General features: G+C 47.7%; 1 protein-coding gene across 1 annotated transcript in view; it reads left to right on the top strand.

Moving 5' to 3' along the window:
• The window catches only part of LOC135826337 (uncharacterized), a 26,671-nt gene extending 10,386 nt beyond the window's left edge, over window positions 1–16,285 (top strand). Inside the window, exons 5-9 of the mRNA XM_065338952.1 lie at window positions 2,372–2,503; window positions 5,023–6,877; window positions 7,752–7,864; window positions 9,285–9,776; window positions 14,948–16,285. Coding sequence (XP_065195024.1) covers window positions 2,372–2,503; window positions 5,023–6,877; window positions 7,752–7,864; window positions 9,285–9,776; window positions 14,948–15,217 — 2,862 coding nt within the window. The 3' untranslated portion in view covers window positions 15,218–16,285. The remainder of the gene's footprint in view (window positions 1–2,371; window positions 2,504–5,022; window positions 6,878–7,751; window positions 7,865–9,284; window positions 9,777–14,947) is intronic.
• The last annotated feature ends 9,192 nt before the right edge of the window (window positions 16,286–25,477 follow it).

The raw sequence follows: 25,477 nt of genomic DNA, 5'->3' as shown, positions 1-25,477 counted from the left end.
GCACTCAAAAATAAGCGACAGACGTACCTCTATCGCTCTCTACTCCTTTTTCAAGGCACAAAAGTCGACTCTCCACTTTCAAACCAGGAACCAGACATACCAGTGGTCCTTTTCAGCTGCTCCACGAGCGCAGGAAATGTTCACCAAGGGGCGCAGAGCAGCATCCATTCCAGACTGAAAAGAGCTAAAATACGAGTGAGACTGCATGCCTGAGTACATGAGTACATGTATGAGTACATGCAGAAAATAGTCAATTTCAGCGTTTCAGCTCCAAACAGCAACTAGCTTCGACTAGAAACAAAGATTACACCAAAGGATCAAACAACAACCATTTTCTGTAGTTTTTTTGCAGATGGCTTCCTGGACCTTGTGCTGGGCCCAGCACGCCAAAAATCACACCTTAGAGGAGTACAAAAATTACAACTCTCAGATGTCCTCGATTGCTGGCCATGACAGGAGGAACGCTGCATCGCAGCCTTTTCGGACCAAAACCAGGCGACTCAACGTCCAAAAGACTACAACATATGGGCCAATCGCGGTCATCCATGCTTTTATAAGAACGAAATGGTGCTTTTAGTGACATTTTGCATACAAATCCCCATCTAGTAGGGCGCAGTCACCCAGTTTCGGTGGAAGTGCGCGAGTTCGATTGGGATTCAAGTAGGAAGGGAGCGTCTCAGCTTCCTCGGACCACGACCATTCGACTCAGCACCCCGGAGACTACAACTAGTGAAATTTTGATTTTTGCCTTAACTTCCCCTTTAATCCAGCACTTTATAAACCAGCACAATTTTCAGTTACCAAAATGTCCTCTTTGTTGACATTGCAGCAGTAAATCGGATTTTTAACCCAGCACCCTCCCTAATCCAGCACCCTCCCTAATCCAGCACCCTCCCTAATCCAGCACCCTCCCTAATCCAGCACCCTCCCTAATCCAGCACCCTTCCTAATCCAGCACCTTCCCTAGCCCAGCACCCTCCCTAATCCAGCACCCTCCCTAATCCAGCAACCTCCCTAATCCAGCACCCTCCCTAATCCAGCAACCTCCCTAATCCAGCACCCTCCCGTATCCAGCGCCCTCCCTAATTCAACACCCTCCCTAATCCAGCACCCTCCTTAATCCAGCACCCTCCCTAATCCAGCAGTGCTGGATTATACAGGGACCACTGTAGCCGCAATGCAGTCCTGTGCGTGTGCCGAAGAACTGAGAACGACGGAGTGCTGCTGAAGAACGGATAGCCTAGAATGTCACTAAACACACAGCGTAGTACCAATGTATACACGCTGACTCAGCTGTGCAGCACAGACTGTAATGCATGAAAAATAAGAACGGTCTAGGCTAACTCGGGAACGGCTGCTCCGGTCAACCTCGGACCTTCACCATTGGAATCAGTGCATTTTTCGCTACAGGTTGTGAAGTTTTGATTTTAGGGTGAAGGGTGGCTTATACTCCGGGAAACACGGTGCATGCAGGATGATACCAACATAGCACAATGCATATGGCACACTGTATATATTGCAGTGTTCATGACTGCAACCACACACTGCCAACTGGTCTCGAGTTGTTGTCAGGAACGCTGTTATGCGTACAAGTGTGTCTTCCGTCTTGTGATATGCTGGCATTTTTTTTAAATATGCTGTGTAACCTGTCCAAGGCGACCGCTAGGGGACCTTCAAAACGTGGTCGCTGTGTACAGGTGGTCTCCTTATCCAGGGTCATTAGACTGAAATTGACAACCCTTGGTCCTGCTGGTAGTGGTCCCCTTGGACAGTTGGTCGCGTTATCCGAGTGGTCACCTTGACAGCTTTTACTTCTGTACCTGATTAACAATCAAGCAAGCGTGTCATCATCATCATCATCATCATCATCTGCGTTGCCGAAAAAATAATAATAGTAAAATAAAAAAATGTAGAAAAGAAAAGGACATATGGATACGAGTTAAGAGTAACTCTCCATCACTGTAACTGGATACTATATACAGTCAGAAAGTGCCAGTCAGTTTTGTGCCTAGTTATTGCACTTTCTAACTGTATATAGTATCCAGTTACAGTGATGGAGAGTTACTCTTAACTCGTATCCATATGTCCTTTTCTTTTCTACATTTATTTATGGCTCAACATCCGAGTTTCAAAATAAAAAATAATAATGGCATTATGCAGCTGTGTAAGCAGTAGATGCACAGTGTGACTGCCAGGCATCGCTGTCAGGTGCCAAATGGCAATTCTCATGCAGAGAAGCATGCAGAGAAGCGTGTACATAACGTTATTCAAACAGGGATGTCAAACAAGGAATGGAGACAACGATCAGCTGTTGCTGTTGTGTTGTTGTTGTCGTTGTCGTCGTCGTCATCGTTGTTCTATTCCACCTCAGGTCCTGGAAACACTGCACCGGCGGCTTCGCGGCACAGCCCATGCTCAAACGCTTTGCCTGGGAGTGGCGGAGCGCCTGCTATCGACATGCAATCTAGTCGGAGTTCTGAGCAGCTCTTTGGATGCTCAAAAGGTAAGAGCATGCATGTGACGGTCTTGGGTGGGAGCGGAGCGGCAGGTGCAGCTAAAGCGCACCAGTAGTTTAAAAGATCGCAACAAATACCTTTTCATTGGCTAGCGCCACGTGATTCTGAATAAATAAAATAATGATTAAAAATAGTACAAAATGCACAGTCCTTATGAACAGGCATATCACACACATCATTAATGGAACGGTTTGGTTTCTCTGAGAACGTTTTCTCGTGATAGTCTTCAGTCAGGTTACATCACTGAACGGTAAACAAAGATGATCAAGGTCTTAACCCTTTGCCGGTCTAACTCAATGTATGTGAGGGGTGGTCAGGCAAATACATGTACACACAACCAGCAATAACTCAAGAACCATGATGGTGATGTAGGTATGGGTAAACCATATATTTTCAAAATCTGTATGCCTGAACGCGTCCAGAAAATTCAAATATGACTAGGTCCAGGCAAGGATAGGGCCCATGGTAGCCCTTCAAGCTGAGAGAAAATACAATTGCGAATGAAATACACAAATATCACAGCACGAAGGGCATACCAAGTTCGTGATGGAGCTGAAGTCGTACGATAAACAATCAGGTAAGGGCTACGTCTTTACAAGAAATGTAGGCTCTCTACAATACCGCCATTGAACACCAACACCTCGCCATCGGCGACACGCCAGCAGCAGCAATTCCCATTCCACGATATCGCAGTTTCGGTTTGTTCATCTCAGCGCTGCTCGCGTCAGATTCACTCTCGCTCAGATGAGTACTCAGGCGCGAGCTTACGCATGCCGTGATTCTTACGGCCAGGCGAATCAGCTGATCGCACCTGACGAGTCCTTGTGACAGTCGCTGTCGCCGTGTCGGCAGCAAGAAGGCTTCCTCTCTGTTTGGAGAATTTTGTTTCTTCATTCGTGGACGATATATTTTTGAACTAGCAGGACTCAACGGAGCTCTTTTTCTGAACACACTACACTGCAAAACCTCCCGGGAGATCCAGCCTCGACTGGTGATGTTACTGCTCTCAGAACGCTTGGCAAACACGGCCCCAAGAGATGCACTCGCATTCTTGAAATGCGCGCATGGCGGATGGTCGTCTTTTCCAATTTCAACAAACTTCAGTCGATCCATACGGCAAAAATTTGTATGGTAAGCATGGTTGTTTTGCACATCGTCAGAAAGCCTTGGACCTCAGCTACGCGTAGAGCGCCATTTTAGCTGTCTCCTAGCAACAAGACCCCAAACAAATGAGGGCCAAACGTACCGATACTATAGTATCGGTACGCTTATGGTAGACCGGTAAAGGGTTAAAGGGGAAGTGCATCGATTTTTCGAGTATGGTCAAGAAGAAAGACAATTTGATATCGGTTCGAATGGCATATCTCTCACTTCCATGCGATAAGCCAAACTTGCCAAATCGCCAATTGTACTCTCACGTTGCCATAGCGACCAGCGCAGTGATGACGTACGAAAGGCTCAGCTCCTCCACAGAGAAGGTCGATCACTGCAGAATTTGGTCATTTTCAATTGGTTTATTGTATTCACGAAGTGAAAGAAGGGCTGTGTTCAATGCTGTTAGTACAGTGAACTGTTTGTTAGTAGTCCTCTCGGTTGTGTACTGGGACGTGACACCGACAGGAGAAAGCTGGAGTGCGGAGACACCAGCAGACAAGCGAAAATAGTGACGAGCAAAATGCTGAAATCTTGGTTGGGACAAATCAGACGTTCAGCATTTCCCCCAACCAAGGACCATGCTGTTTGCTCTTTCCACTTCCTGAAGATGAATGTGTTGCTTCCTGGCGACTGTCCTATCTCTCGTAACATCTTCTGAAGCCAGATGAGACGACGGATGGTGGAGATTGATGAATGAAATAATGTCGTAGGTTTGAAAGTTTGCTGAAAATGTCTCAGGAGAGATGGCGAATTCCAAGCATCTTGTCCTGGAGGAAACCATTTCTAGGCACAGTCAGCCCAGGTCGGAAATGCATGAGAAGGGCGATAAATAGTTCACGGCACTAACAGCATTGAACACAGCACTTCTTTCACATCGTGAATACAAGAAGACAATTGAAAAATGACCAATTTCTGCAGTGATCGACCTTCTCTGTGGAGGAGCTAAGCCTTTCGTACGTCATCACTGCGCTGGTCGCTATGGCAACGTGAGCATGCAATTGGCGATTTGGCAAGTTTGGCTTATCGCATGGAAGCGAGAGATATGCCATTCGAACCGATATCAAATTGTCTTTCTTCTGGACCCTACTCGAAAAATCGATGCACTTCCCCTTTAAACAAGTGTAGGTGGAACAAAATGCATGTGCAAAGCCTGCATCAACAATTTTCAAACGTGATTTTGGAATCAATGAAATATGGGCTATTTGGCCCCAATTTTCCAAAACGTTTCCTGGGGAGGACCCCGGACCCCCTCCCCAGCTTGTCGTAGCCTTGCCCATGTAGAATAGCTAGAATAGCTTCCAATGCCCCTGAGATCGATGTTTCGTATGTGTTTCTTTTCTAATTCCACCAGGGTACAGGGGATGACAGCAGCAGCAGCAGCAGCACAGAAGCTGCCATCACAAGCAAACGTATTGACCGTGCAACAGCAACAGATCTTCAAATCGCCGTGTATCTGGCTAGGAATCTCTCCCCGATGCCGCAATGGTATCGCCAGGCGTTGTCGGACGCCTTGCGAAACCTCGGTCAGGTTTCCTTTCCTCTCTTCTCTCCTGAGGACGTGGCCGACCTCGCCAGCACTCTTATCGTGGAAGCGTCGATTGCCTCTCCCGAGTTGGCACGCTCCGTTGCCGAGCATTTAACCGAGAACGGCAACGAGTGGCGCGATGCACTGCATCGACGGCCGCTGAGCAAGCTGGTGCGGACGATGTGCCAGATGCCCGGCGTGTTCTCCGACGCGCTGTGCATGGTGCTCGACTGGTACGTCCGCGGAGAGCTGGGCCAGTGCGACACCAAGCTTGCAGTGTGTCTGTGTCTCAACGCCCATGCGCTGGATCTGCAAGAGCACCACCAACAACAGCAGCAGCAGCACTGCGAGGCTACACAGCTGACGACTAGAGAATATTTCCCGGCCGTGCTGACGCGTGCCGTCCAGACGCGCGATCTGTTCGTCACCGGCAACGCATTGCTGTCCGACCCTGCCCTGTGCACTTTCATACAGCAATTGCTGTTGGTTGTGTGGGCCTCTGCATCCACTGCATCGCACAGAAAGGCGACAACAGAAACGGGTTGTGGTCCAGCAGCAGCTGGCACGCCAGGCGCTGACACGTTTCAGAAACTTGCCGCGGCATGTCGGCAAGTTGCAGGAATGGCCGAGACGCTTTGCTCCGATGCATCCGATACAGCACGGCCACAGGAGCCACCATTGACGCGCCGACAGGAAGAGTTTTGGATCGCAACCACAGCACTCGACGCCAGTTGCACCGTTGGCGAGTGGCAGGCGGGTTTAGGGTCGTCGGCAACAGCTTCCAGCGGCGATGCCACATCTCGAGCGTTTTCCGCTGCCAATACACGGTCTCAACAACGGAGCTCAGTCGCAATCAACAAATCCCGGCCAGGCGACCAGAGTGGAGCCGGACGTCTCGTGAAATTCGTCACCTCCATATTCCGCCATCGTCCGGAGCAACCTGAGCGGGCGAGCCTCAACGCCGCCAGTGCTGCATCGTCACAACCCGTCGTCACCAATGGCAACGACAGCAGCGCAACCGACGGCAACACGGCCGCGAACAGAGCGTCGCTACTGGTGGGGAAGGTGCTGAGCGAGCGCAGCAACACTGTAAGTTCACTGGACTGGATACGGTCTAGCGAGCTGCTACTCGACCCCGACTCACTGGAGCAGCGGCAGCATGGAGGAGGGAAAGAAAAGGACTGGAAACGAGGGCACAACGACATCGACGACACGGTGGATAACTTTATGTATGATGATGTCATGCGCATTCTCTCTGGACCGGCGCGTACCGCAGCCACCCACACAGACACTGCCAGTAGAACGCAGAGCGCTACCCGTACAACACAGAGCACTGGAAGTACACAGAGTATTGCCAGTACGCATAGCGTAGCCAGCAACACAGACACTGCCAGTACAAGGCTGAGCGCTGCCGGTACGCTGAGCATTGCCAGCAACACAGTGCAGAGAACTCCCAGCTATACAGGCACTGCCAGTATGCAAGGCACTGGCATTACACAGAGCACTGCCTCCAGTACTATGCAGAGCACTGGTCGTAAGCCAGCAGGAACGCTGTCTTTGCCAGCCCCGTCCCAGTCTCAGCCCACTGATGTTGATAGTCTTGAAGCAATCGAGCAGCTGCTGGGCGTGGACGGCTGTCAGACTACTCCCATGGTTGGGCCTACAGCTATGACTAGTTCAGGTAATTACTATTTCAGTATTTGTAACTAAGCCTAGTGCAGTGCTGCCCTCCACTACCGTGTGAATAGGTCTGCCCCCCCCCCCACCAGGCACCATGTACACATACGATACCACCCCCCCCCCCCCACCCCCCTCCACCAGGGCATAGCGTAAGGATTTCATTTAGCTCGGACAAATGTCCTTCCGTTTTGAAATCTCTCCGGACATGCCCGGACGTGTGTGAATTGACTGTAGCAACAACGCGTTGCTACAGGCGGATCAAGTAAATAGTGAAGTCTACGCCTGAGACTACGGTGTACGTGTTAGTTGTACGATATGCAAGTCGCATTTGGCACGAAGCTCCGAAGAAAGCCCAACTCTGCATAAAAAGGTCGAAAGGTCGCTGCTCTTTTTTTACTTTTTTGACCGGGCACTATGTCCGGTGAAATTGAAAAGGTCCAGTCAGTGGCCGAAAATGGCCGGAAAATGTCCGATGTCCGATGTCCGGCCGTTAATCTATGCCCTGCCCCACCATGTACCATATACACTACCCACTGACGTTCACTGACATTCCACCCTTTCACTCCTCTCACTTTCTCATGTTTGAGCTTTTCCGCACAAGCATGAGCTACCCCACAGCTGCGCACATGCACTCGCGCACAAACACACACAAACACACACACACACACAAGCACACACACACACACACACACACACACACACACACACATAAACACTCAATTTTAAAAAGGCAATAGATAGCGCAGGCAACATACAGCTTTGCTATTTGCTTACGTCTGTTTTCCGACTCCATCTTGGGTTGCTCTTCCTAGCGTTGTTCTTTGCAAATGCAAATCACAGACTCATGGATGAACTGTTCTTTGTGGTTTGGATAGTTCTTGCACAAGCCAAGCGAATACTGTCCGATCAGGTGAGCTTCGCCGAGAGGAAACGGCGAGGGGCTAAAGACGTGCAAGTTCCGTCAGCCCATGCCTCGGCACTGCTAAAGGTATGATTTCCTGCGTTTAGTAATCAGATGGCGAGCCAAGGAAAATATTAACTGGAAACAGGGAAAACGGTGGGGCACAAACTATGCGTTAGAGACCACCAACTAAACCAGGTTTTGAACAGTCAGACGTGCACAAGGTAGCGCCAGACCTTGTGCATGTCTGACTGTTCAGAACCTGGTTTAGTTGGTTGACTCTAACGCATAACTTGTTCCCCACCGTTTTCCTTGTTTCCATTAAATATTCCCTGCTTTGTTTGCTTTGTTCTGTTGTTGTTTTCTTTTTGGTGTTACTCTGTGTTTACCAAGTTTCCATGACCCTCTCTGTTTTTCTTTTGTTTTTGTTCTTTTCTTCCACTGGACCAAATGTCTTGATCACACTAGCTTCTTGGAGGGGAGGAGGAGGAGGAGGAGGGGGAGGAAGAATCTACATAAGGGATCGGCTGTAGTTTTCGAAAAATTAAAAAATCCGTCCTCGTGCAAAATTGTCTCTGACCTACCCGCCCGCCCACCCCCGTATTTTCCCATAAATTTTTTGATTTTTCCCAATGCCCAGCTCGCAAATAAGAACTCACCCCGTGTTCACTGACTTCACTTGTGTGACAAGTACTATGCATGTGGCAACTGAAATCCGACTGCTGATTTTCGCGCGCGCGCGCGCGAGTGCAGCACGGATTCTAGCAGACACTACATCATACTGGTGTTTGTGTTATGTCCCCTTGCAGACTAACATACCATTACATTCATGCATTCTCTCTGGCACGCCACAAACACTAGCATTTCGGGAAGACATTACTCTTGGTCAGGACTGAGGTAAAGTAACAACAACAACAACCACAATATGCGAGCATGCGCAATACAGTAGCAAACGGTGTAGTAGATATATTATGACTAACTTGCATACACAACAGTTTGTGACAATCGACCCTATATACTACAGTACTTTACACATGACAGTCAGTGCAACAAGCGTATGAAAGTCACTGAAGTAAAAAAGAAAAGAAAAAAAAAAGGTGCCGAAAATCAAAAAATTAAATTCCGCCAGCTAGCGAGCGCTCTTGACCACCCACCCTCTTTTTGCTTGTGGACGGATTTTTTAATTTTTCGAAAAATACGGATGACCCCTAAAATCTAGATTTTGTTAAACTCCATATCCTTAAATTTTCCCGACGTCAAATGGGGCAATGAAAAATTGCACGGTTCACACAATGCAGGATGTATGTTGTTTTCACGATATCTACAACTGTACGTGCAAGACAGCGAAAAGTTAGGCTGCAAGATTTGGTTGAATGCACTAGAGCCACTAGGCATCACATGGCAACGGAGGAGTGAGCCACAGCTCAGCTAGCAGTCTACACACTCGCCGCACACCCTGTGGAGTCCTGGTTTATGCGCTGTGTTCCATTGTCATGCATTACTCCAGGGTATCCTGCGCCGGAGATTGAAGCACGTCGAAGTGCTCCCAGGCTGGTATTCCGACGTTCTGCAGTATGACCCCGTCCTAGCGGAGTTCCATGCTTGGATGCCAACAGGGAGTTCTGCACAGCACCTGTCCAAGCCATGGCAGCAGGAGATACTCCCCCCGCAGCAACACCATCAGCATTATCAGTACCAACAGCAGCAACAGCAACAACATTATCATTCTTCGCAGCAACACCAGCACCACCACCAGCAGCACCTGCAGTACCAGCAGCAGCAGCAGCACCAGCAACAGCAGCAGCAGTACCAGCAGCAGTACCAGCAACAACAGCAGCAGCAGCAGCAGCATCCCTTACACTCCCATCATCAACCTGCATACAACGCTGCGTCTTTGCGCCCCCGGCATGGCCGTGCCGGTGGAGTGGGTCACGCTGCTGTTAGCGGCAGCGGCAGCAGTTCAATGCGCTGCGTTGCTTTGTTCCCAGTTACTGACAAAGTAAGTGAAATATCAGAATTGCTTGTCAGTCAATGTCCTACTCCAGACATAGTCATTTCCACTCCCTTCAACTATTGAATACTGTACTTGTAGAACTGCTAATTTTAGCGGGTGATTTGTTGGCGCTTTCTGAATCAGGACCAATACGAGACGAAATAATTTCAGCAATCCGAGTTTCAGAGTTCAAAAAAGAAGGTGACTACAGTCCATTCATTGGAAACTGGCACCCTAACTTTTGGTGTCTCTCGCACATAATTGTAGATATCGTGAAAACAACAGTACATCCTGCATTGTGTGACCCGTGCAATTACTCCTCGCCACATTTGAGGCCAGAAAAGTCCAAGAACAGGGAAATAAAATTCAGCCAGGTTTTACAAAATTAGGACAGGTATGCCATGGCAAAATGTATGGAGAAGCAGATCCAAAACCCAGATTTTTGAGATTTAAAGTGGGTTTTTGATCCTCAATTCGGCCCAAATCCGACTTTCAAAAGCCAGCGGGCCAGATTCCGATGAATGGACTGTAGTACTGTGCTGCTGTACATGTAAGATTTCGATCGGCACGGCAAAAGTTTAGCAAAAACACTCCTTTCCCAAAAAAAAAAAAAAGTAAATTATCGTATCCGTTCCCGAAGGGAACTCACGACGGCCGCTAACACCCGATAAACCCTAGCGGCAGATGCAGCGCCTAACGGTGGGGGTGAGTGGGTAAGTCTCACAACCACTGGCTAAAGTCACTAACAAAATTTCACGCTAAAATCGGCCGTTTTACCGTAATGTCTTTGTAGTTTTGACTTTTGTGTCTACGTGTAATTCATTTTTTTTACTACGGTAAAAACCCTGCAACTAACGACCACCGTAACTAGCGACTAGCCTAGACTGGACTAACCTGGTACTACCGACCACGTTGCCAGGCACGGGCGGTCTCACATTCAAACAACTGCATTGTGACTAGTGAAAATGACTGTATCCAATTTGACAATCTACAGTCAACTTCGCTAATAACGTCTGCGGATATAACGACAATTCGCGAATAATGACAGAATTTCCATGCCCAGAGCAAAGTCCCATCTAAGTGTATACATTATGAAACTTGGGGTATAAGGACACTTCGGGAATAAGGACACTTTTCTGATGCTCCGCCGCCGAGTGTCGGTATACGCAAAGTTGACTGTATCACTTTTATCTTGTCCCAAGGACGATGTTTGACCCGTAACTAGCGATTGCGATGAAGGAAATCAAAACTTGTTCGAAGCTCTTTCTTGAATTTTGGATGATTTCCCATGTGTCGTCAGTTTAATCCGACGAACTGTGGCTCTCCTCGCCACTCCACACAACAACAAAAGACTCGTGCACACTGGGAGAGAGAGCGTTTTCTCTAACTTGCTTTCAGTAAGGCGACTGGAGAACTGCGCTCCAACAAAACGGACAAGAGAATATATTATGGGGACGTGGAGAAAAGAGGGGAGAACTGCGCTCCAACAAAACGGACAAGAGAATATATTATGGGGACGTGGAGAAAAGAGGGGAAAAAGTGGGGTGAGGGATACTAAAGAGGTGCCTGTGCAAAGTACAACAAGGCCTGAACAGGACGGGAGACAAAGACGAACGACGGGGAAATACGACGGACACAAGACGGCAACCAGACAAATACAACGGAGACAAGACGAGAAAATGTGTATGCAACGGGGACGAGATTAGAAATAATGCATACGGAGGGGACAGAAGACGGTGCAGCGGCATGTACAAAGCATTCCAAGACAGCGCAGCGGCGTGTACCACGGGTCAGCAGCATGTACGACACAGAGACACATACGCAGCCACGTGTGCGACAAAAGAGACACAAGCGCAGCCACATGTACGACAAGAGACACCCGCGCAGCCGCATGTACGACACAGAGCTACAAGCGCGACCACATGTACAACACTATCCCCAACCGAAAAAAGACATCCACTCCTGTGGATGGAAGTGTATATATAAAAAAAAAACAGGAGAAGACAGACCGGAGAAGAAGACAGAAAGACCGGGGAAATGAAATGTGAAACAACATAAATAGGCGACAATAAAACACAAAAGAAGTGGGGTCACGACTGTTGAACGCATGACGAGTAGGCCAGGAGGGTTAACACCAGTCGGGAGCCCCGCAAAACTGTGCATCAATCAAATGGAACCTGCAAGCAACAGATTTTGCAGAGGACCCCGGCTGGCGAGCTGTTCGACCTGTAGTTGTCCCTTTGGATCTTTATTATTTGAACAGCACCAACCTAGTACGCCACCCACCCAACAGTCGAGACAAACAAAATTACACATGCAAGAGAAAAATGCAGCTTACGCGAGATCGTTATAGCAATAAATGTCCACCAAAGGAACAACATCGGATAAGTCCTCCAGGACAGGAGGCGTAGCCGGCGCGGTGCAGGTGAAGAGGGTGCGGATAGTGCTGACAGTGAATCAGGTGACATGCATGGTGCTGTTTGCTGCGCTGCCCGGCGGACTCTGCGGCGCTGTCTCGAGCGGCGAGACCGACGGCGCACACGGCGAAGCAACGGGAGTGCTGGAGGTGCCGGTGGACAGAGCGGGGGAGGCAACGGAGCAACCGGTAGAGAGCACTCCGACCCCGTCATGGCGAAATAGACAGAAGTCGGGGCCGCGGCGGCGCGATAACTAGAACGAGCAAAAAAAAAAGTGACAAAAACAACCGAAACAACTGGAGCACGCAGCCTCAAGCAATCACCACCCCTTCCACGGAAGCTGACCCTGTCCTGCCTCTAAGGCGAGGTAACCCCCAGGCGACAACACACATGAACGTCTGGGTCGGGGTGTACCAGGCCGGGGCGGGGACGGAGGAGACGGGGGCGTACCCGGAGGGGAACCCGGGGGTGAAGGAGGAGGGGTGGGGACCGAACCCGGGGGCTGAACCAGAACGGGAGCCGGAGCCACAGGGTGGGGTGCACCAAACGGGGCGGGCAAAAACATGGCTGGACCCCCCATAGATGGCATCGCCGTAATTTCAGGCGGAGACACTCCCTGCTGTACCCCTGGGGGAACCACTACCTTACCATGGACAGCCCGTAACCGATCGGTGTGCACTGTTAAATGCTTAGCATGGCGGGCCGAAGGAGGGGGTCCCACCCGTACAATGGAACACACCACTCCCTTAATTACTTCTACCTGCCATGGCCCAGTCCAGGGGCGAAATAGCTTAGGGCTGACACCCGGGGGCGGAACTGCATGGAGCCAGACATAGTCACCTGGTTGAAAACTGGGGGATTTCACCCGCCTATCATAAGTAGATTTAGCCACCCGATGTGCCACTCCCAGGCGATCCCGGACTACACCAAACGCCCTAGCCAAAGATGACCGCAAATTTGTGATATATGCGGGCAGAGGAGTAACTTGAGGGACCCCCGGGGCAGGGAGAAAAAGATCAAGGGGTAAACGGGCCTCCCTCCCAAATAGCACAAAATGAGGGGTGAATCCCGTAGCACGGTGGACACCCGTATTGTAAGCAAATTGTACCAGAGGAAGGTGGCGGTCCCAGGATGTTTGGTCGTCTGCGACATAGGCCCGGAGGGCCACCTGAATCGTGCGGTTTGCCCTCTCGACAAGACCATCTGACTGTGGCCGGTAAGGGGTGGTGCGGGACTTACAAACCCCCAACAATTTACATAAAGAGGAGATGAGGCGGCTCTCAAAATTAGGGCCCTGGTCCGAATGTAATTGACAGGGGACTCCAAACTTCAAAAATACCCGGTCAACCAAACGGTCTGCTACGGTCTCGGCCTTCATATCCGGGAGGGGAATAATTTCTACCCACTTAGAAAAATAGTCTGCAACCACTAATACATACTTATTACCACGAGCCGTGAGGGGAAGGGGTCCCATGATGTCCATCGCCATAACTTCAAATGGGGCACCTACGCAAATAGTACCAAGCGGGGCTTTCACAGCCCTGGGCGGATCTTTACCGCGCTCGCAAGTCGTACAGCTTTTTGCAATAGAGGGCCACATCTACGGACATCCCCGGCCAATATGCTACCGATCTTAAACGGGCTAATGTACGATCCTGGCCAAAATGGCCAGAAGTGCGGCCGGCGTGCGCCTCATTTAGAAATTTGGTGTGTAAAACTGCCGGAACTACTAATTGCCGTGCTAGCGATGGCAGTGTTTCGCGGTAGAGAACTCCCTCGATCAGAGCTAGGTTCTCAGTCTGTGACATGAGGGCGCGCACGACGGGGCTGTCACCATCCTGAATCGACCACATGTACAACACATGGTCCTGAATGGACTCTTTTGACACTGCACCTGAAAAATGAACGCAGGTTCATTTGGCTGTGGACTGCACTCCACGTTTCATGGTTGCAAGTGTGTTCAGGAACGAACAGGATTGGACACGTTTTTGAGAGCGCGTCGAAAGTGCTCTCTGATCCATGTTACTGCTTGAAGGAGAAACGAAGACCAAGCTACCCTATCGAAGCACTGTTTCTTCCTCTTCTCTCTTCTCCCCCCCCCCCTCTTCTCTCTCTCTCTCTCTCTCTCTCTCTCTCTCTCTCTCTCTCTCTCTCTCTCTCTCTACCTCTCCCTCACATTCTCATTGTGCTCGTGTCTGTGTGTGTGTGTGCACAAGTATGTGGGTGTTAGGCCCAGACGGATCCTGCCGGCAATTCTTTCGGCAAAATATCGAAGAATTGAAAGAGCGGAAATTGCCGGCTAAATCGGAGCAAAATGTCGAGATGTTGGGTAAAATCGATGCCTGATACTTGGATGTCCTACTGTTTCTTACCCGTTTAGCCTGATACGCTGCCGGCAAGGACGAGATCATATCACCAAAGTATCACTGGGATTCAGTGTGGATTAATATGATTTTGGAAGAACCCAGGGACACATGCGTGGAAACCCGTGTTGAGAAACCGACCTCACGATTTTATGAAACGTACGGGAAGTGCATAAAATACACGTTTTTCCGGAGCAAAATATCGATTTTCTTTTGCCAGGCTCGGAAAAATATCGAAGATTAGCAGCAACATTTTGCGGCAAAATATCGAGGCGAGCGGAGCAGAATCTGTCTGGGTCTGGTGGGTGTACATGTGTACACATGTCTGTATGTATGTATGTGTATGTATGCGTATATGGGTGGGTGTATGTGTGGTTATCTGTGTGTATATATACAGAACATGCCAAGTCTACACATAGCGGTGCCGTCATCACTACGCTTGGCCTTACTCGCACTCATCCACAAGGGATACTACATAGTGCCCGTACCGTTGCGAGAGTCTGACTCCCCGCAGGTCGTTGCCGAGAGCTTATCCCGCGAGCTCAAGCGTTTCTTTCCCAATGCCACCCTGCCGCCAATGGTCACGAGCCATTCAAGCTACAGTAACAACACCGAGGAGGGTGGCATAAGCTCTACCATCACTCGCGCCGCCATGCGCTCACAGTAACCAGACAATAGTGTGAACACGTGCGTAGCAGATGCATCACGTTCGCCTCGTCGTGGCTACTAGTACTAATGAAATTCATCATGGCTGCAAGCTGGCACGTTTTGTTTTATGCTTCCTGTTTGGATTATATCAGACGCACCAAACCAGTTTGTGGTGCGTCTTATCTACTCCCATCTCACCGCGCTTTAGGAGCTGCATCTGCGCCGTGATCCTTGAGGGATGACGGCGTTCCTACGGATGCGGAAACTCGGCCTCTAGCCTAGTTTCACACGAAGCGTGAACGCTTTTAGATTGTACGACCTTTACCCTAGTGCACTAGGCATCCGTCTTTGCCAGCCCTCATCACCTCACCCTGACCCTCTGGACATTTCCTAAACAAAATTTCACAATTTGGCTAGGTTTATGCCACATTTTGGCCGGGTTTTATTTTTTGATGTGACTTGTGCCTGGCTCTGAGTGTACGAAGTCATCGGAGAAAAAGAAGAAAAAATCGTGATTTTCGTGACGTGACTTCGAAGTATTTTTTTTAATTTTCTACTCCCATTCCCATGCCAGGCAGAATTTGAGATGTTTGATTTCAGCATGTCTCCATGGTAACACTATGGCTTCCATCCTCAGAGTTGAGTTGTTATTATTTTTATGCTATTTTAGTCCATACAATCATGTACATGTACATGATCGTGCACTTGAATGCCTTTGCCTGTATTTAATTAAATCATGATTCCTAATTCCCATGCTTCCACGGCTTCCGCTGTGACTTCCACAGCCTGTGTGGAGTGCTGCAGTTTATTAGTTTTCTGCAAGTCTAAAAATGTAATATAAACCAGCCGAACACAACGCAAACCTACGCTGCCGTTGAGCCTGTACACGCAACTTTGGCTCCACATGCCCCTTGCATAGATCTGTCTGATCCACAGCGCTCCAGCCTATAATCTGCTGCTATAATGATACGCTCGTCCTGTGCGTGCATATGGACCAGCCAGATATCAGAAACTGCAACTATTTTCAAAACTTAGCACTAGCTGTATAACGCAACGTAAGAAAATGAAAAACAATTGGAAAAATGAATGTGAAGAATTCTTCTACTGTAAAAAGTACGTCATGTACAAGTGAATCAATAACAAACGGGGAGGAGACAATAATTTTAAACACCGCGATCAATAAGACAAGCTGAATCGACATTTGTGTATACTTTATTCATGCAATGTGAAACGGTGGAGACAATGTGCACTCTCCACCGTTTTACATTGCATGAATAAAGTATACACCAATGTCGATTCGGCTTGTCTCATTGATTGCGGTTATTAAATCAATCGCATTAATAATAGATGAAGCTACTTGGGATGAAAGGAAGGTGTTTTTGTTCATAAAACTGCGTTCATGGTTTAGGTGAAAGATATGTGGTAACATTGTTTGCCTCCCGAGATTCTACAGGTTCGTTATCTGAGCCAGAATACGTGTAGAATCCAGAGGAAAATATAGATAGATGTGCTCTGTACTCCTCCGAATTGCTATTACACAAAGATGAACAACGGCAAAGGCCATTCTCTTTGGATATATAGCAGGACGTAAAGGATTGAAAGGTAGCGAGAATATTGAGGCAAAATATGCGGGCAGAAACCACCAACCGTGTGCATAGCTCACAGCCGGTAACGTCAATCGGAAAGTATTTAGACCAAGGCCAATCGTTTAGCTTGTCTGCCAAATATGCTATGAGATAAACGAACAACTTTCTGATGTATTGAAGTGGTACTTCCATTAGTGATTCTAAGCAATCGTGTATGCATTTGAACTTGAAATTTAAGCGAAGTTGTACACGATTTGGGCGTGGGTGGAGCCTACCTCTGACTGTTAATTCCTCGGTCCCCGCGCCGTACCGTACACGCGATAAAGAAACTGGCGAGCTTGAAATGTGCTGTACATACCAGCAATACAATGCAGTAAACACGACTGGTACAGATGGCTGGATGTGAGCGTCTGCCATGATGATGCGCATACTATGTTAACAACTACAGACTGTATATTATATGATCGCACACCTTCCATGCCAAACAGCAGGCTTCGCCAGAAAAAGAGCTTACTCACAACTTCAGTGGTCCAATGGCTAGGACAATCGATGACGGTTATCTCCAGATCTGCAGCGAAAGCGAATCGAAGTCTGCCCAGTGCATGCCCGAAATTCTCTTCTGCGACATCATCAAATTTCCGCGCTGCACTACTGAAGTCTCCGAGATTGATGATTAAATTTCGGCATCGGCATAGGTCGAGGGTGGTGTAGCTCTCCAATTGTAAATCGGGACCAAATTTCAAATTCACAACCTGATCCATTTGAGGAGGTCGGCCACGCATCGGATAATTAATATTATCGTCTCTTATGACGGTAAAACACATTTCTAGATTGACCATATTCACGCTAACTCAGCTAGGATAAGACCAGCTTCATTCAAAATAGTCCTACTTTGGGAAATACTCACCGTGAGTTTCTAAGAAACCGCCGACAGTGACCGACCAGATTACAGCTGCTGTCCTTAGTCAAATTACCCTGATGCACTCGGACTGCTATCCTCAAGACACCAAGTACATGATTGTACAGTCATAGTTATACTTCAGCAGGTGAAAACTAAGGACTAGGTGAAAACTCTGCAACTCTGTTTTGGCTCTTGGCCTGGGTAGATAATACGTGATGGCCAAAACTTGTTTTACACGCAAGAATATTCGAATGTACACCGAAACCTGTCTGAGACGACCACTCAAGGGATGTTCAAAAAGTGGTCTCTGTTACCAGGTGCCGGTGGTCTCCTTATCCAGGGTCTTTTTAGTGGAAATAGCATCCCTTGGTGCTGGTTTCAGTGGTCTTCTAGGACAGGTGGTCGCCTTCTCCGAGTGGTCGCCATGCCAGGTTTTACTGTACTTGCTATCGGTGTACGTCGGTGTATCGGGACCAATGCCTCTACTGGCTAACAGTGACAGTGACAGTGCTGTAACAGTGTAAGGCAGGTTGCAATGTGATGCGTTTTGCGAGACATTTAGACCAACGCGCTACACAGAATTGACGGGTATAATCCAGCGGTACCAATCCAGACCGAGACACTCCAAGTACATTGGCACACCGTGACAGCAGGCTCTGCTGGGCTTGTGCCTAGATGTTTATTAGACTTGGGAATAGAAGCAACCTGTAGTCGGTAAGAAGGTGATGATGGGAGTCGGAACGTGCAGCATTTAGCACAAAAAGTAGGTACTGTCCAGTGGTGCTAAGGTACAAACCACACGGACATTGAATCTGTACAATGGAGGGAAATGAAGGCAAGCGCAACCTCAACAGGAAGAGAGTGAGCTAAAATGGAGGGAGGGAGCTAACATGCCTGTGACAACAGTCTAATATCGAGGGAGCTAAACGTATGGTGTATGGTGTATGGTGTATGGTGTATGGTGTATGGTGTATGGTGTATGGTGTATGGTGTATGGTGTGTGGTGTGTGGTGTGTGGTGTGTGGTGTGTGGTGTGTGGTGTGTGGTGTATGGTGTATGGTGTACGGTGTATGGTGTATGGTGTATGGTGTATGGTGTATGGCTAGCTAGCGCTGAATCTGTACAATCCTGCGTTACACGACCTCTGCAGAACTCTGTCTGTTCCTTAACGCTCCAGCCTATCTATTGCTGCCTGTGAGTATAATTATTATTATTACAGAATGGTTGTGCAGGGGGAGGGGGGGGGGAGACAACCCCAATTTGGCGCTGTACCCAACGTATAAAATGCACGAACAAAGAGACTCGGGTGGAGAGCCAAGGATAAAATTTAGGGGGGGGGGGGAAAGGACCAAAATATTAGATGTTATCCGTAGATTCTGTCCAACACTAGTGCTTGTAGCTTCAAGCAAGATATTGTGTAGCCATTCTCGTGTTATTATTTTCATAACTTAGAACCTTCCAAGGCTGTTGTTAGTTTGCGCATCCTTTGGTCATAGTCTACACGCTAGTATTAATCCTAGGCCCTAGGCCGGCTAGGGCTGCTATCATGACAGCCACTTTAAATTAATGTTCTTTTTGTGTATGTAAAGAGGTACATGATTTTATCACGTGATAGCGATGTGGTGAAGAATTGGCGGCGACATGCCTGGATAGGATGTACATGTACATGTACACAACACGGCGCCAAAGGCTTGTCAACATTGCTATGGCTTGTTATCGCAGAGGTCAATAGCACTACAATCATGATTTTTCATTATCCAGTGGCCAGAATAAACTTTCGTAGTCGGACAACGGTGAGGTCACTACTAGTACTGAGATAAACAGTACATGTATTGAGAAAACCTCGTGTTACATATTATAACGCCGAAACAGAGTAACAGAAGGCTCTCACAAGCCACATGTGGTAAAAGTGTTGAATTTCAGGTGATTGTAGATAGGTCTCGGATGAATTGCTGAGAAAGCATCATTGTAGTGATTGTAATAGGCACTGCTCGGTGAGAGATTGTTGGAGACTCAGACGGCTTCGAAACTTTCCATTGTTGAGTTGCAAAACTTTCTTCGAAATAGTGTGCTCCAACCAACAGTCGCCATTTGCTGGTGGAGATGAAGAGGTTAAGTGGTTGTGATGAAGCCGAGACCCAAGGCCGGTCGGCAGAGCATCCCAGACCACGCCACCACTCCCCTTAATCATGGCTCACACATGACGGGTTTACGTGGCTCTAGAATAAAAACAACAACAACAACAAGCAAAACAGTCTGGGACCCGTTATTCTTCCGCCCATCTGCAGCCGGTGTTAGGACATAGAACCCCGATTAGCCACAGCGATACATCATTAGGAAACCAATTCTTCCTAAAATTCCATTTTCCAGTATTTACAGCCAGGATTGGGCGAAAGATGAGCACTGGCACCATCCGGTAATCCGACTCAAGATGTCTTTGCCGTCCTATCAAGGCCTGCCTGCCAGGACTGTACGATAGCGTATTTAGGTCTTTTGTTTTGAGACGTGCTACGACGATGCAGGTGTGTGTCACAGGGTTACTGTCTACGTGCATCTCATCGGACTGGAGAATGTAGTCCTGCCCAGTGAAGAGGTTTAGCCCCACGTAATACGTGGGTACTTTACGTGGGTGCACCACGTGATACTCAGTGACCCACGTACAGACGTTTTCTGATTCACGACATACCGTGTATGGAGGCTCACCCACGTTCCGCCAGAACGTGGGTGAAAATCAGAATGGAGCGCATTTTGCGAGCTGTGAAGGTGCTCAGCTGAAGAAATTTCCGAAGCACGAAATCAAAATATTGGATGAGCTTCTTAGGCCGGGGTAGCTTCGTCTTTGACCAGGTTTTGGCCTTTCGCTTCATGCTTTTGTTTGTTCCGTGTGACTAAACACAACATTGCAACGTGGGTGCCCTTCATCCACTTTACGTGGATCACCCACGTACGCGTTTCCGTTACGTGGGAACTAAACCTCCCTATTAATATTACACCTACCACAAGAGGAAGCAACGCAATGGGTTGAAGCGATGTTGGAATGCTCGCCATCCAACCAAGTAATTAGTTGACACAACCCGGCCAGGTTAGGATGCTAGTAAACCTGTTCACAGAGTCTCGCAAACCACTCATATGGGGGCCTCCTCTTTTTTTCTTTACAAAAAAACACACACCATTTGATGGCACAAAGCAGCAAGGCAGCGATGAGACATAGGTAACTGGGGATTACGGGGAAAAGTATGCACAATAAAAAAGTTATCAGAGAGTCAACGAAGTGAATGGAGGAGGGAACAGAGTTAGAGCTTTTTTTCGTCTTTTTTCTTTGATTCATAGCCTGTCCGTTGCCCACTCCCAGCGGGTAAGGCGGAGGTGGGCGTCGACCTTTTCTTTGAACGTCTGCAGTCCTTTCCTTGTTGGCTGGTTCAGCAGAACGCACTGCGGGAGCTGGTTCCAGACCTCCACAAAAGCGTCAGGGAAGGACCGAAGGACATTATTCCGTGCTCTGTTTGGAAGAGTGGAAGTGAGCTGAAACTGGTGTGAGGGATGCTTTTGTGTGCGTCGGCTATGGCGTGATGTGTTGGTCGCTCGGGGTGGACCTCTAGTCAATCCTAGAGCATTTTCTAAAAATGGCTTGCGTGCCTTCTTGCTGCTTCTTCGGGAAGTACCAAAGGGGGAGCACGCTACACTATAGACCGACCAGAGCCCTTGGGCAACATATTTTCCAAATTATTTAGCATTTGTATTGAGAGGGTTGTGAATGATCACAGCGCTTTCTATGGACAATGCTGCATACTTGACTTAGCATTCATTCTGGAAGTAAAGGGAGATGTTCGGATCATAACTCTAACTCATGCTTTCCTATGACGTCTGTGGCAACATTCTGTAGTTTTGCATTGAACACTTCTCTGAAATTCATTAATTTATTTCCGGGAATCCTGCAAGAATTGCACATGGCTCGATTTCCATTGGTACTGAAGTCGGGAATCAAACAAGATCTTGTGCTTATCGCCATCCCTAACATCGCTTTGTCCTATTTGATTTAGAAGTTTTAATTGTTAACACACACACACACACACACACACACACACACACACACACACACACACACACACACACACACACACACACACACACACACATTGGTATTCACTGGTTTGGTGTTCATTGTTGCCTTTCCTGTTACAATTCACACTTGTATTATTTTCAGTGCTGCGCGTAGTTTTACGTGTCGTATCTCTTACTTTGATTAAAAATGTTATGACTAACCCTATTGTTCCAGTACTGTTCTATTCTTCTGGTTTGTTACTGTCTTTTTTGTTCTTCTATCACTGTACCGTCACTGTTCTGAAGTTGGTCGCTCCAACGAGGAACACACGCTTCTTGCCGAACTGGACACTTGACTGACTTACGACTGCCATCTGGAGCACACGAGGAGCACGTCGCACCTTCCACTCGGCAAACCTGCAAGAAAGCACCAAGACGGTATCAATCTTCCTCAGCATCTGAAGCTCAACTGATGAGGGGTGAATTTCCCGAAGCACTGTGCATTGAGCAGGGAGTGGTGCTTTCTTGTAGGGCTGAAAGGAATATTCGAATTATTCGAATATTCGAAATGTGCAGACCGGAAAAAGAATATTCTTCGTTAGAGTAGAATAAGAATGTTCGTAAATGTACAGAAACTCGTCTTTTTGATATCGAACAGGTTTATTTCGTGCAAAATACGAGTAGACTTGCCACCTTTCATGTGTTATCATCAGCAAGACAAATTATGACAATGCCATTTTCACACATCTCTCTTGTAATCGGGGTACACACCAGTCAATGGTCTATGGTTACCATGGATACAACAAGGCATCCATGGATATTGTATGGTTTAGAATATTCGGAATATTCTTCGTTTCACATGTATTCAGAAAAGGAATATTCATTCGCTTCATTGAGCATTCATTTCAGCCCTACTTTCTTGCACGTTTGCGGAGCGGAAGGTGCGATGTGCTCCTCGTGTGCTCCGGGTGGCAGATGTGAGTCAGTCACGTGTCAAGTTCGGCAAGCAGCATGACTGTGTGTTCCTCATTGGAACAGCCGGCAACTTCATGGCCATGCAATACCGCCGAAGTCGCAAATTTCTAAGTTCGTAACTGTTCTGTTACTTTAAAAAGTTATTTCGTCCTCTATCGTATCTGGACGGTATTCGGTCACAGTTTGCATGGAGTTTGTATTTGTATTTTATTATATTTAAGGATTTCCCAAAGGCTTTGAGCCTGTCGAAGGTATCTCCTGCAAGAAGAATGAAATGACAACTTTACATGTATGTAGAGGGAGCAGTTAATCGAGGATAGGCTAAGGAAATAGATCGAGGCATACAAAATCTGGTAATTAAGGAGGAGTTGGGATACCGTCAGTGTCATGAATATATCGGCAAAAATGCTGATAGAGAGAATGCTTGAATTTGGGGAGGCTGGTTATAGAGGTAAGAGAAGGCGGTAGGCTATTCCATAGCATTGCAGCTTTGTTAGAAAAGAGGGAAGAAAAACGCACACCGTGATAATTGTTTGTTTGGTCTTCTTGGACTTGAAGACAGTTTGATGGAGCACTTCAAAGTTCAAAGGATTGCCAATATTTACATTATTGTATGTTGCATCGTCCTTCAGTACATGATTGTATGTATCTATTATTGCACGATTAAAGGCTATGTGCTCTGCCTATTGGGGACTTTTCCGGTGGTTTTTCAAACATCACTCATGTAGACATGTGCACACAGTTGAGAGGAATCAAACGCGTTTCTGCTGTAACTCTCGAGTTTCACGGTTTTAACCGATCATCAGACAGCAATTACACAGTCTTGTGTGCACGTGTTGAGCCGGCGTGTATTGAACGTCCCATGCTACTAGAACTAGGACTGTGTCATGGAACCCATTTTTTACCACCTGCAAAGACTAAGTACATGTGTCGCTTGTTGTATCAGTCTCACAAAGATAGCATTACTGATAACAATGATAATAGACGGGAGCATTACTGTGGAGGAACGTCTACAAATCGTAGTAGTATTCACATCCTAAGTAGAAGGTACGAGGGGGTTCTACTATCCTAGCGCAGACAAGTATTGATGGACCTGGAAAGGACGCGGGCTTGTCGAAATGCTAGACGGGTGTTGGGTCGTCAGTACACATTCTTGTCTCCTGTTGCCAGGGGCAGTCTGGCTATTCCTGTGAGGGTGTTCATAGTAAGGTGCTGATGCCATACACGTACATTCTTTATCTCTCCGCCGCCACGAAGCACTGATCAACTCGCATGCTATCTGTAAAGATCGTATCAGAGACAGTGTAATCTTCGTTTCAGTGCAGGATATCTGCAAGCGTTCCCACATTCACCCGTACGTTGCTGGGCTGTCTACTAGCAATGAACATGTCCAATCAGCTGCACGAGACACTGGTAAAAATACTATAAAAGCACGCGATTGATGCCCGAAGTTTCCCTTGGCTTTGGTCCTCGACACACAGGCTCTAAAGTAACAGTCAATGCTGCTGCTGCTGCTGTGCATGCCCGCAGTCATTGGTAGTCCACATTCCGTAGGATGAACTCTTTACCAATGAAAGGGAAAGAGCTAGGGGAAATGATATGAATGCCGTTTCATGTCAATCACGGCTAGTTTAAGGATGAAAGACAAAAGTGCAGCCAGTGCCACAGCACCATAGCTTTCGCTGCGTCGCCTGTTTAAATAAAAGGAGGGGATGTGTCTCGAAGTGTTAGAAGCTCATCCAACCAGAGGTCTCGGAATCATAGCCTACAGCCAGGCATCGAGAAAAGGCATACCTGTACAATGTGCAGGTGTTAGTGTTTCTAAACCTTGCGGTCACCCAAACTACCAGTCTCGAAAACAATAGTATGGACTCGGATGGAGAGCCAAGGATTGAGTTATAGCAAAGAAAAGGACCAAGGAACTTAGTACAAGTCAAGTCGGGTGGTGTGTTGCTTTGCGGCTTCGAATTCTAGATAGACCGTATTGTCATGTTATTAACTGGTCTCGTCATCGTCCTGTAATTCTTTGTTTCCGTGGAACTTACATTTTCGCTGCGCTCACCTTCCGGAATTCCCCTATTCGCTGAAATAGTACATGTTTCACCTTTAGGCCACCCTTTCTTTTTTCGTTGTTTAACGTCCGCGCCCGCGTACCTTTTTGCCTCCGACCGGAAAAAAAAACAAGAAAGTAGTAGTACCAATAATATGCGAAGTTGTACATGATTGTGTAGTTTCACAGTGTGCCGATCATGACCTTAAACTTATAATCTTGCCTCCCGGGCATGCCTTTGTCTTGTGTTCTTTTTCTTTTTTTGTTGGCTTTTAAATATCGTACGGTGTGTGTCCTAGTAAAAATCCAGATGTAATGAATTCATGACATGCTAACTCCATGCTATGTACCTGTTTTGTTGGATTCATCAGGCATGTGCTCCAATGTACCATCAAAGAGTGTTGTTCTATGCCTGCAAGTGCCGTTAGACCCAGATATATTGTATATATCACATGGGGGATTTTAATGCCAAACATAATGATTGGTGCTCTTCTGACTCCACCTCTACAGCCGGTACCAACCTACAGACAGTTTTTTCAATGCTTGGGCTCCAACAACTAGTGAGTTTCCCAACATACACTTCATCAGCGGGTGCCAACTCATGTCTTGACTTGTTGGTAACCAACAAACCCCAACATGTCCTCTCAGTCGACCACGCAGCTCCTCTTGGCACATCTGATCATCTGCAGGTTGTTTGTACGCTCAACTATGCATCGTGCTCGACAC

The sequence above is a fragment of the Sycon ciliatum genome, chromosome 10 (genome assembly GCF_964019385.1).
Source record: "Sycon ciliatum chromosome 10, ocSycCili1.1, whole genome shotgun sequence".
NCBI classification, from domain to species: domain Eukaryota; kingdom Metazoa; phylum Porifera; class Calcarea; order Leucosolenida; family Sycettidae; genus Sycon; species Sycon ciliatum.
Note: the sequence above shows the minus strand (reverse complement) of the source record. Positions and strands in the feature narration are given on the sequence as shown.